Source organism: Fonsecaea pedrosoi (assembly GCF_000835455.1).
Source record: "Fonsecaea pedrosoi CBS 271.37 unplaced genomic scaffold supercont1.3, whole genome shotgun sequence".
Lineage (NCBI taxonomy): Eukaryota > Fungi > Ascomycota > Eurotiomycetes > Chaetothyriales > Herpotrichiellaceae > Fonsecaea > Fonsecaea pedrosoi.
Window position 1 is genome coordinate 4,408,165 of NW_013550613.1, and position 12,128 is coordinate 4,420,292.

Below are 12,128 nucleotides of genomic sequence, written 5' to 3' on the forward strand. Positions count from 1 at the left end.
CTAGAGAGAGCAATAGAGCGAGAGCGTATTGGGTCCACTTGGGTGATGTGGATGGGATGATTGTACGAGTTGGTATAAGCCGCAGGAAAGGTGGAGGTTGAATGGGCGGCGCTGGTGGCACCAGCACCAGCCAGTGGATGATGTTTGCCAAGTGTACTCGGTAACTGGGGAGCGACAAGCAGGTACAAAGGACCATGTACCGAATACTCGGTCATGGTGGTCAGCGCCTTCCTTGTACCTAACCTGGGTTGCTGGTATGAGAAGGTATTGGCTATTACGTACCCAGTTACCTAGGTAGTAGCAATAGGTACCTGTAGCTAGATACGTGGCTGGTGATGGTACTTGATACGCGGATGTAATCAGTCTGTCAGGCTAGTAATTATTGCCCCGCCTTTGAGTAACAAGTGTTGACGTCATCATCAGCCAAGGCACCACCAGGTACCAGCACCAACCAGAACCAATCAACTCGGTAGCCAAGCACCTCCAACTCTCGTCATTTCACTTCTACTTCTACTTCTACTTCGATACAGAAGCAAATGTTCGTCTGGGTTGAGTTATGTTGCCCTTGTCAGCCTTGTCTACATACCAGTTCTATCGTATTGGAGACTCATACCTATTGTCCACTCCTCCTTCCTCCCAAATACATCACCCTAGACATGCAGCGTAGTAGCAATCACTTGCATCTGCACTTACAGGCCACCATCCCAGCAACTCGGGTTGCTCGGTACGCCGCTTGTCCGCCTTATGCCCGCCCCCGGCCACCAGCCAGTCCTGAATAAAATAAACAACCCCATGCATATGCCGCATCAACAGTTCCCTCTCAATCCTATAGCATGTCTTCTCACGCCTCAAAATGTCTTCATACTTGACCACTACCTCTCCTGGCCGTCGTCTCTTCCCCGTCGCCATAGACGACGTTGCTGAAAATGACCCTGCCAGAACTTGGGCTTCAGTCCCCTTATCGTCCAATTTATCCCATGGTTTTCGTGATGTTTCCTTTCGCACTTTTGCCAATGCCATCAACCGCGCTGCATGGTTCATTGAGACTACCTTTGGCCGCTCAACCAATTCCCCAACCCTGGCCTACATGGGCAAATCCGACATGAGATATCACGTTTTGGCCATGGCCGCTGCAAAAACTGGCTACCAGGTAAGATGGGGGTGATTAGCCATGTCCAGCGCCAGAACATAGCTCACCGATGCTTCTGCGCTCAGATGCTGTTTTCATCCCACATCAATAGCCTTGCTGCCCACTTGAATCTACTCCAGCTATGCGACTGCCATCTATTCTTGTCTACAGAAGGGGTGGACGTGTCGGACATACTGGCTGCTCGCTTGATGCACCACGCGTTGTGCCCGGAGTTGGATGACTTACTAGACCCATCTCCCGCAGACAAGTATCCCATGTCCAAAACCTTCGACCAAGCTGCCCGAGATACCTTTTTGATCTTGCACAGCTCAGGTACCACTGGCCTCCCAAAGCCAATACGCATCACGCATGCCCAGATGGCTGCCAACGACCAGATAACTCAGCTCCCTGAGGAGTGTCAGTGCGGTGGTCCGGGGTTCCGCAGGGTCAATCCTCTCAATGTCACAGCCGGGCGACTGATTGTGCCATTTGCGCCCTTTCATGTCATCAGCGCCGTCATCCTGATGTGTTTTACTGTCTTTGGCAAGACCACCTACGTCTTTGGGCCTGCGGACCGGAGCATGAACGCAACGGATCTGCTGGACGCCGTCGAGTACGGAAAGGGGGACTGTATCTTCTGTGCACCGGCGCTGCTGGAGAAGTACGCCTCCTCGGAGTCAGATCTGGTGAGGTTAGGCTCATTGTCCCATATCACGTATGGTGGCGGTAAGACCGAGCAGTTAAGATCCAACTTGTACTTGAACTTCGCAGCTAAATCGTTGATTCAGGTGTACTGTCGCCTCGAGCGGCAAGCATCCTTACGAACCGCCTCAAAAACACCACCCTCACTCAATTCTTTGGCGCCACAGAGAGCGGATGGTGGCCTCTTTATCAAGTTGGCACGGAGGACATGGAATATCTCTCGATCGACGCATGCCACATGGGCATAGAATGGCGGCCCGTGACTGCCGACCGCGAGACACAGCCTCCAACGGACGACGACCAGAAGTCCCTCCTAACTGCGACCACGCCGACTTTGTACGAACCAGTCATAGTGCGCTCCGACGACCCTACAGCCGCGTCGCGCCAGACTGTCTTTCAGACCTTCCCCGACCTGCACGAGTACGCGACGGGGGACGTCTTCGCGCCGCACCCTCGTCGACCCAACACGTGGAAATTTGCCGGCCGCGTCGACGACCTGATACTCTTCGCGCACGGGATCAAATTCCACCCGGCGGGAATCGAGGTCAAGATTCGACACGGCCACGACCGGATCCGGGAGGTTCTCCTCTGGGGCGACGGACACCACCAAGCCATCGCGCTGATCGAGCTCACCGACGAGGGGTTGCGGGATATGGAGCGTGGAGGAGAGTCGCAGCTACGCAACGAGGTCGACCTCTTGATAGACAAAGTCAACGTCGAGGCGCCGGTGATTGCCAAGCTCGCCAATACGCACGTCATCTTCGTGACGAGGGGGAAGCCCCTCCCGCGGACCGACAAGGCCAGTGTGCGTCGCAAGGAGGCCGCGCGGGTCTACCAAGCCGAGATTGAAAGGGTGTACCGCGAGCACGGGGACCGGATGGTGGGGAGTATTATGTCCAGGGTGCAGACTACTTGATTACAAGTACAGGTTCAAGTACAAGTAGACGCGGACGCAATGTATTTCTTATTCGTGTCTTGACCAGGAAAAGACCAGAAAACAGGGTTTCTTGATCCTAAGAGAATGCGTAGACAATTTTGTTGGTCTATTTGATCTATCTGATGTCCCGTCGGCTTATGATCAACCATGAGCTCTGAGTTCTGAGTCATGATCCGATAAAGAGCCGTGATAGATCGATCCTCTTTTTAGATATAGAGCAGCAAACAAACACAGCGCTCACCTCCCCACTGTGAGGAGAAATCAATACTGCATCCTCGCCCTCATGGCAGCATACTCGCGCTGCGTGATCGGTTCGTACTTTGGGGGATTATCCTCGTCGACGCAGAGACACTCGATGACGGTGTCCGGGTCCGGGGTGAGGAAGTAGGGGATCGAGTAGCGCGCGCGGGTGACGCGGGTATTGTCAGCACCATCCACAAACCTGTCCTGGAGGGGTGGGAGCTGGACGCGGTGCGCCGTCGAGGTGAGCAGGTCGTTGCTCCAGCGCGTGAGCAGGTCGCCGACGTTGACGACGCAGGTGTCTTTGAGGGGCGGGACGTCGACGAATCTCCCCGTCCCCGGCGGGTGCTCGACCTGCAGCCCGCCGCAGTCGTCTTGGAACAGCATCGTCATGCTGCTCCAGTCCGTGTGGGCGGGCATGCGGGCCAGCTTGCCGCTCTCGACGGCCGCGGCGGCCACGGGCGGGTAGTGCAGCAGGCGCAGCTGGTTGTGGTGGCCGTCGTGGAAGCGCAGCAGGTGGTCCTCGTCGGCGAGCCCGATGCCCAGCGCCAGCGCCCGCAGCATCTGCTTGGCCGCCCCGAAGCACGTCCAGTAGAAGGCGCTCATGAACGGTCGCCATTCTGGGAGAACTTCTGGCGGTGGCCACACGTTGGGTTGGTCCGGGTTGGTCTCGGAGCCGACTTCGTAGCTTTCCTATTGTCTTTATGAGACAGAGACTAACAAAAGACATCTGTTCAAAAGGGAAGGAAATCGACCTCATGTGGAGGGAATGGGAAATGGGAATGGGGGTTGCTCGAAAATAGCAATCATATTCCCTCGATGATCTCGTTACCTTGGTATCTTATACCTTGTGTATTATTGTCCCTTACCCACCCGCCCTTATATATAGCAAGAACCAACAAACCCAAAACTAGGGACAATGCCATAAAATGACGAGTAATTTCACGTACCTTGAAATCCTGCACCTCCCTCAGCCTCCTCACCGCATCCTCGTCGTCCTCCTTGGCCAAGGCGCTCGACACCTTCTCCAGCCCCGGCCACGAGTACCCCCTATGCACGCTCCAGCCCGGCGGGTGCGGCGCCTTCATCTTGTCCTCCGGGGCCAGGTCGAAGAAGCGCTTGGAGAGGGCGAAGGCCGCGTCCAGCTCGGGCTGTGGCACGCCGTGGTTCTTGACGTACACGAAGCCGACCTCGCGGAACGCACGCACCAGGTCTTGTCCGGCCTTCAGCCGGGCGGATGGCGATGTGTCTATCGATGGTGACGAAGATGTGAATGGCGAGAGGTCGACGATGGGGATGTTAGCAACATCCAGTTCGCTGGTGATTGACCCCATGTTTGCTGGAAATCAGTGAGTTCGAATCCAATACAGCACACTGCGAATCTGAGGCTTCAAGAGTGATAGCAATTGATAAATAGAAAGAATCCTAAAAGAATGACGATGATTACCAGGTCAATTCCCTCAAGGATCTCACAATTTGTTCCATAATCGATACAGGCTCAATACAGGCTCAGGAGCGAATGGGAACACAACTCTGCGCGGCGGCGCAAGGCGTTCCACGACAGGCAAACAATATCAGGTTGAACGGCCAACTCCGGCAGAAAACTGCTTTTTGCTCCTGCTCCAGTAGCCTACGCAGCTTCATCAGAGGGTCAAGGCTGACCAATAAAAGCACAAATCTCAGTTCAAGGTAATGTCATTGCCGGTCTAAGCTAGGAGATTGAGCCATCTGGGTATCCACCACCACAGGGTTGAGCAAACGTTGCCAGAATGAGTGAGAAACAGAGCCCGCAAAGCACCTTGCCATGCACACCAAGCTGATTTTCTTTTGGAATAGCATATATGATCATAGTGGATCAGTGTCTGTGTAGTGATTCAGAAAGTCGGTCTCGCCGCTCAGCCAGGAGCAGCCTAGTCATGTGTATTGATTGATGGTCAACCAGTTTACTCATCACCACCCTTCTTCTTGGATTTCTTGCCGACTGGTAGGCCTTCTTTCTGGGTGTGGACCTTGAGTCTCGTCCATGACTCCTCCGGGTCCCACTCGAAGCCTTTGAGGTATGGTTCTTCCATCTCATCATCAGCCTGCAAATCAAGAGCGTCAGTATACCGCGTCAATCAATGCCCGAGTTCCATCGTTAATGAAGGGGCCGTGTCTACCTTCTTCTTGAACTGCTTGTGAATGGCATCGAGTGCATCCTTTATTGTGACACCTTTCAGGTTCCTTGCAGTGACCTCGAGACCCAAGGGGAAGTGTAGGTCGATCTTTTTGACGGGAGGAGTAGTGAGCAGCTTCTTCAGGATCGAGGGATCTTCGACCGTCGAAGGTGAGGTGTTGAGTTTCCTGACCGAGTCAGCTCCAAGTGGTCGTGGGAAGTGAGGAATGCCACTCTTACCACCCGGTCTTCTGCGTCTCAGCAGCAACGGCGATCTTGACTCCCTCCTTCTCTGGTCTATGGTGAGCAAAATGTGATCGAAGCTTTCAACCTGGTGAGCTTACCAAGATCGTTGATGTTCATCACACCAGGAGCACTAGATGTTGTTCTTCGCTTAGTCTCCTTGACGGCATCCTTGTGCGTGGCATCATCGACAGCGATGGCAGAGTCGACCTTTGTGAGATCTGATGTATCGGCAGACATGTTGGCTGGGGTTGGTAAGAAGGTGGGTGGTGGGTGATGGGTGAGTCTGAGCAGGAGTAGGAGTTAGAGCCGAGAGCAGTTGTAAGGCGGGAGAGGAGGCTACCAATGTAAGGTTCAAGTGATACTTACCAAGAACCAATGAGTGAAGTGGGAGGATAGATACCCGATGGAGGGGATGGTTTGAATGAGATGGACGAAAGAGTTGGCTACAGGTGGGATAGCAGGATGGGATGGGATGGGATGGGATGAAGAAGGGGGAAGTGAGGGAGACAAGAGGAGAGAGGAGGACAGGCAAGCAAGAGCAATTGAGGGGTAGGAATGCAGGTTGGCAGGATGGCAGGATGCGAGACACCAGACTCAGAGGTACCAGGCATCCAATGTTCCACTGCGAGTCAAGTGACCCGAGTGCCCGAGCAAGCTTCCAAGCTCTGACGCCGCAGAGTTGATGGGTGGTGAGAGCATCCCGCAGCTTCCTAGGCCCTCACGCGACAAGCACCTCACCCTCGTCCAGTTAGCGCCCGAGGTTGGCCCCCCTTTGGCCCCCTGACGCTTATCCAGGCTGCGCCATCCCCCGCACTTCCAGGTGAAGGATGCCTAACAGACCTGGTGCGACCCACCCTGCGATTCCACACCCACCGCGTCACAGGCTCACAAAGGCTGCTCGGAGAATCCAAAAATCCGGGGTAAAATCCCTCAGCCCTTTTCGGCAGTTCTTGGCATCAGCTTGCATCGTTTCCAAAGAAGGCGAGTGGCAACCAACCGGTTTGCCAGTGCTAGAACTCTCAACACACCATCAGCTCTGGCCATATCTAAAAGCCTGCCCGTCTCTTTGCCCCTTTCTTTCCCTTTTTCTCTGCTTGTCTGGTCCCATAAGCACCTCTCTCTGGCTGCGTCATACTCAACCCTGGGCCAATTGTTTGACTCGAACTGGGTGCGACTGGCTGACTGCTTTGGACCTCTCGTTGAGGAACATGGGAGGCTTTTGGTCCGCTGCTAATGCCGGGCAACAGGTTTCGTCGCGTCGCGACTTCTTGACTTATCAGTTGAGTTTTCTCTAGTTTCCGCTGGAGACGAGCCGCCGATCGGAGAGCCTTCTTTCTCTCCCTTGGATTCAGTGACTCTGCCGCAATCTCCTCCTGTGCAAGCTTCATCTTCTGACTCGTTTGCTGGTAGGAATAATCCGCGGGATTTTCCTCAATCGACTCGGGAAGGTGGGCAAGGATATTGGAGATATTCGCGTGATAGTCGAGCAAGGGAGGCGGCATCTCGTGACGAAATAATGTATATTTGCGTAGGCGACTGACAGCCGGTGCCTCTCTCTCCGAAAGATCCTCTGGTGTCACTGCATGGGAGCTCTCCGGATCATCCGAGTTCAGACCTTGTGAAGGAGACAGAGGTTGACTGTCCTGCGTCTGTAACCAGGATCGCCGTGGAGAAACAGACAGAGGAGTTGTCGCGGGGGCCAGCACGAATGACCCAAGGAAGCAATCCCCTACTATTTGGCGGATCAGCCTTTCGCGATTGACCCGACCTCGATCCGTGACCTGGTCAGACAGCGATCCGAGATATGCTCTGACCAGACCTTCGTAAAGGTCAAGAAGTAGATGCCTGCGCGATGAAATAGGCACTCCTCCCACAACATGCGCAGCTAGTTGGACATTGATATCGCCCTGAAGCTCGAGAGTATCATGCCATTGTTCTGCTAGCTGAGAATCATGTTCCAATTCCGTGATCCGACACCTATCGGCAAGGTCTGAGATCAGCTGGATAAACGTTAACTTGTTCTCCTCATTCCGGCGTTCGAATTGCTCGATGGCTTGTTGCAGGGCCGATCCGAAAGACACATTCCCGTTGTCATTGTTCTTTAGCGCTTCATATTGTAAAAGACGCTGCCAGTGTCGAGGACTGGGAGAAATATATTGCACATCTTCCGGAGTATTTTGTTCAGAGTCGGGCTTTCCACCGAAGTCATCTGTTTCTTTTCCATCTGGCACAACAAAATCGTCTATATCATCATCCGCCATGACATATTTAGAACTGATTGGGTGGTTCAGCCTTCGCGGTATGAACAAATGTAAGAAAGGCTTCGCTGGATGACTTGAAAGGCTAAATTGATCAAGTTCATGCTTGTACAACGCTTCAATGACCTCTCCAGTAGCTAAGCACGCGACGAGCTTGATAAGGCCACTTCCAACAACACCAGCAGGCTGACTTTGGCTTGAAAAGGCTACTGGACACATCGTAATATCATCGACGTCTTTCATGCGCCCTTTGAGCTGATGTGGCAATTGAAAAGTTGAAGGATCCTGCTTGGACATTATTGTTGACTGCCCGTCTGCTTGTCCGAAGCGGTATATGATAGCCAAATGGCTTGTGTTTGAATAAAGCAGTACCCACGATTCTGAGGCTACATGTTAGGCATCGCGTCGATAGGGCAGTAGAGAAACGTACCTTCCGAGGACTCAAGTATAGCCATACGAAGACTCCAATCTGCTCGATCTCGGTAATGATTCCAGGAGCACGCCAGTTTGAGGGCTTCGCCGGAGCTCCTGTCGTCCTCATTGGTCTGTGAGGAGTCGAATATCAATAAGCGTGACGTGGTCAGGACAAATACATGGCTGCTTCGACGACTGCTGTTTTTGACATCAAGGATCAAGGTTTGGTCCGCCTGAGAACCCAGACGCATATCGACACCACCCAAGCATGATCCCGTTCGGTCAAAGGCTGCCGCAAAACGTCGATTGTAAACCAAGAGTCTGTCCATAATGCCTTCGCGGCTCGTGAACCAGCAAACTCGATACCAGGTATCCTTAGATGTCGAAGCGCCAGAGAACCGAAATTGATGCTCAATACTGCCGAGCGCGTTTGAAGCTTTCAGTGTTGCCTGGTATGAATTGCGGGCAGACCCTAATCGCCTCCCTGTGAGCTTCCAAATGCTCCACTGCCCGCTGGTGTCTACGAGCGCCACCAGACGCTGATCATGCGGATTGAAAGCGGCGAATGCATGAGGTTGGGATCCCGTCCTTGATTGTGGGATAGTGATGACTGGACATGGTTCCAGAAGCTCTTCTGATGCTCTCGACTTTGACAGCACTGGCCGTAGGACGGTTGTACCGCTTGGCTTGACAACAAGAAACTGCGTCCCCTGGGAATAACTGGAGGAGGTCACCTGGAGTATTCTGTCGGTGGAGCCGGTCCAGCATCCCGATGCTTCATGCGCGATGAAAGGCACTGCGCCCAGGTCCGACAGATCAGCTATACTTGGGATTCCAATTTGATCCGCCTCGATGACGAAGAACTGAAGAGTTTCGTTGCTTGAGCAGGATCGAATTGCGACAATCGGTATATATGGGGCTTTGTTGTGCACGCTGTGGTCTGATGCACGTCGGGCATGTCCAAAAGCGAGGATGCTTGCTGATGGCTGATAGCTGAGCTCTGTGGCGATGCTCTTTAACAGTGTGGGTAATTCGACAGCAGCCACGGCTACATCAGGGACTCGCTTCAGGAAGGAATTCTGTAGTCCATGACCAAGTCTAGCGTCCCATGCTGGCCCACATGCTTGAACATAGTCTGGCTCAGCATTCCAGGTTCTTTCATCTGCTAACAAGAAAGGAGGAGAGTTCGTTTGGCTCTCCCACGCCTCCAGACCGTCACCATGTTGGGTCTGGTACTGGCGCAGGAACGTCCATTTGTGGTTCTGGTCATCATAAGCGGCGGTACCAAGGTGTCCATAGCTCAGCACCTTCGTTTCGTGGACGTGATGAGCCTTTCGCCGGGTCTCAGTCATTGAAAAGCACGTTTACAGGTTGGGGACAAAGCTGTAGGTCTAAGAAAGACATCGTCGGATTCGACGCGTCGCTTCAATTCACATCCGATGTGAGTTGTAGTTCAGATCCGGGGCGCGAGGCTAGTTTGAAGTTGTGTTTGAAGGGACAAATAGAGCAGAGAAATGTCAAATGTTCTCATTAAGTGGCTCAGCGGCTTATTTGATTAGAGGTTGGCGTAAATTGTAAGTCCAAAATGCCTTGAAATTCCTGTTGATCAGGTTTTTGATATTTGCTGACCATGTATGCAGATAATGGTTCTTCATTAGCTAAATTCTATCTCTTGGCAGCCTTGTGCTTCTCCGCACCGCTCCCCCGCACGCACTTCCCATTTGCAAAATCCACCACAATATCAACAGAACCAAAAAAAAGACGAAGTCATACCATAGCAACGCTTGGTCTATCTTCTGTTAGTACATGAGGCCACGCAATTTCGAGGTGAGAGGAACATACTTCGATCCAAGGTCCTCCGGGTTATGAGCCCGGCGCGCTTCCGCTGCGCCACGTTGCTTTGTGTGATGAATTCTGGCAATAAATTGGTGAGACATCAATATATAATGCGTGTTTTTGAAGTGGGCCCCATGCATGCCAAGGCCTCACGTAATACACCCGTCGGACTGCTAGTTCTTCCGGCGCCATCACCGACTGCTTCACGCTACACTCACTTGACTCACTACTCCAACTTCACGTACTCGCTACTTTTTGTACAACCTCCAAATCCCATAGCAGGCTTTGTCAGTATGTACATGTTCTCACCGAGGCCCTGAGAAAGATTGGGATTACAAAATGCATTTTGTCGCCCCTGGTGCCGGCAAACCTCCGTATCTGCAAAAGGACCATCAATATACCTCGTACACTTTCGTCCGTTTCGGCCGATTTATTGCAAGTACGATGGGCTGTGAAGCTCTACAAAGCCCTGATCGAACCACATCCACCTACTCTGATCCAGACAGATGCTTTGTACACCTAAGCAATCAACCAGAAGTCTCCACCTGCCTTTCTGGGGACGTTCTTGAAAGGGGCTTGGTGACAGGATGAACCAATGAACAGTTCCTACTCTGGCAGCATCTTACCACAGTCGTCTCGATGTACGAGACCACTAAGTCTATACGAGGTGGTTAGTTTCATGAGGTTGCGTGACTATGGTGAGGTAACGCTTTATTGGATATGCTCACAGCAAGGTATAAAGATGGAGCGAAACATGGAGCACAGTTTGTTCGCTTTCATCAACTGTCCATCTACTCGAGAAACCGAGATCATTGCGCGAAAACAATGTCGACCAACTTTCATGCCCTCGTCTTTGGTGCTTCTGGGATATCAGGTTGGGCTCTCGTGAAAGAGGCTCTGAGCTATCCCACTCCCACCACTTTCAGCCAAGTCACCGCTCTCTCCAATCGTCCCCTGTCCATTTCAGATGCTCACTGGCCCGATGATCCACGACTACACCTAGCCAGCGGCATTGATCTCACTGCACCAGTCGACACTGTTGTTGAGATGCTGAAGCAAAAGGTCTCCAACATCGCCACTACTAGCCACGTTTTCTTGTTTGTCTACCTTGACCCGGGGAAGGACCACAAGACACTCAAAGAGGTCAATACCAATCTGATCCGAACCGCTGTTGAGGCTATACAAAAAGTCTCTCCTAATATCAAGAGCTTCATCCTACAAACTGGTGGAAAGTCATATGGACTAGGTATTTCGGTTTCTTACTCTCCTTGAATCCGATTAACTCTGCCCATAGAACGACCCGATGTCGTGAAAATCGTGGCGCCACTCAAGGAGACCTACCCCCGTGTCCCGATGCCCTTAGCCGACGATATTTTCTACTACTCACAGTATGATGTTCTTGCCAATCTGTCCAAGGGAGCATCGTGGACATTCACAGAAATCAGGCCGGATGCCATGATTGGGTTCGTGCCAGGGACCAATGTGATGAATATCGCACAAGGCCTGGCATTCTACCTCAGTCTGTATCGCGAAGTCCACGGAGTTGGAGCCAAGATTCCGTATCCTGGGGCTGAGCATGGCTATCGTCACAAACATACAGACACCTTTCAAGACATCGCAGCCAAGATGGAGATCTTCGCAGCGGTGAATCCAGACAAGTGCGGCTCTGGCAGAACCTTCAACGTGGCAAACGGGGATGTGATGACTTGGGCTGACAAATGGCCTCGAATTTGCGCTTACTTTGGCCTCGAAGGGATTGGTCCTCAGGGCTCTTTCGAGCCACCAGCAGAATTTGTGAAGAAGCACATTGATGTGTGGAACACTATAGTCAAGAGGGAGGGCCTCAAAGCCAGCCGCCCGGACTTGTATTACTGGCCCTTTTTGGATGTTATGATGGACAAGGCATTTTTTGATCGGCACTACGACCTGACCGCGGCTCGAGCAGTGGGATTCGAGGAAACCATCGACACTGTCAAAGCCTATGGAGTTGCTTTTGACAGAATGAGAGCGGCAAAGATCATTCCATAGGTTGGCAGGACGATGTGAGGGAACGAAGGACGAAGGTGCTGGTGAAGCGGTGACCTTGACCAGCATCCGTGGTTCAGCTTGCTTTTCACTCTTTTCAAGGGTCACTGCTACCAGCATAATATCCACCGGCGTTATCACACTGGTAACACTTACTACGGAGGGTAGCTCTATCCGTCAACAGGT

At 52.5% G+C, this 12,128-nt stretch overlaps 5 protein-coding genes across 5 annotated transcripts; 2 read left to right on the top strand and 3 right to left on the bottom strand.

The window, feature by feature from the left end:
• Nucleotides 1–853: 853 nt before the first annotated feature.
• Z517_05528 (uncharacterized protein) lies at nt 854–2,747 on the top strand (the record flags this gene model as incomplete). Its single annotated transcript, XM_013430855.1, has 3 exons — nt 854–1,150; nt 1,216–1,855; nt 1,918–2,747. 3 exons carry the CDS (start codon nt 854–856, stop codon nt 2,745–2,747), a joined length of 1,767 nt encoding a protein of 588 aa, XP_013286309.1.
• Nucleotides 2,748–3,029: 282 nt separating this feature from the next.
• Z517_05529 (uncharacterized protein) lies at nt 3,030–4,342 on the bottom strand (the record flags this gene model as incomplete). Its single annotated transcript, XM_013430856.1, has 2 exons — nt 3,030–3,701; nt 3,959–4,342. 2 exons carry the CDS (start codon nt 4,340–4,342, stop codon nt 3,030–3,032), a joined length of 1,056 nt encoding a protein of 351 aa, XP_013286310.1.
• Nucleotides 4,343–4,951: 609 nt separating this feature from the next.
• Z517_05530 (uncharacterized protein) lies at nt 4,952–5,646 on the bottom strand (the record flags this gene model as incomplete). Its single annotated transcript, XM_013430857.1, has 4 exons — nt 4,952–5,092; nt 5,168–5,351; nt 5,404–5,455; nt 5,508–5,646. The coding sequence occupies 4 exons, from the start codon at nt 5,644–5,646 to the stop codon at nt 4,952–4,954; spliced, it is 516 nt and encodes a 171-aa protein (XP_013286311.1).
• An 809-nt stretch (nt 5,647–6,455) lies between these two features.
• Z517_05531 (uncharacterized protein) lies at nt 6,456–9,433 on the bottom strand (the record flags this gene model as incomplete). Its single annotated transcript, XM_013430858.1, has 2 exons — nt 6,456–8,047; nt 8,098–9,433. The coding sequence occupies 2 exons, from the start codon at nt 9,431–9,433 to the stop codon at nt 6,456–6,458; spliced, it is 2,928 nt and encodes a 975-aa protein (XP_013286312.1).
• Nucleotides 9,434–10,742: 1,309 nt separating this feature from the next.
• On the top strand, nt 10,743–11,945 carry Z517_05532 (uncharacterized protein; the record flags this gene model as incomplete). Its single annotated transcript, XM_013430859.1, has 2 exons — nt 10,743–11,163; nt 11,212–11,945. The coding sequence occupies 2 exons, from the start codon at nt 10,743–10,745 to the stop codon at nt 11,943–11,945; spliced, it is 1,155 nt and encodes a 384-aa protein (XP_013286313.1).
• Nucleotides 11,946–12,128: the final 183 nt, after the last annotated feature.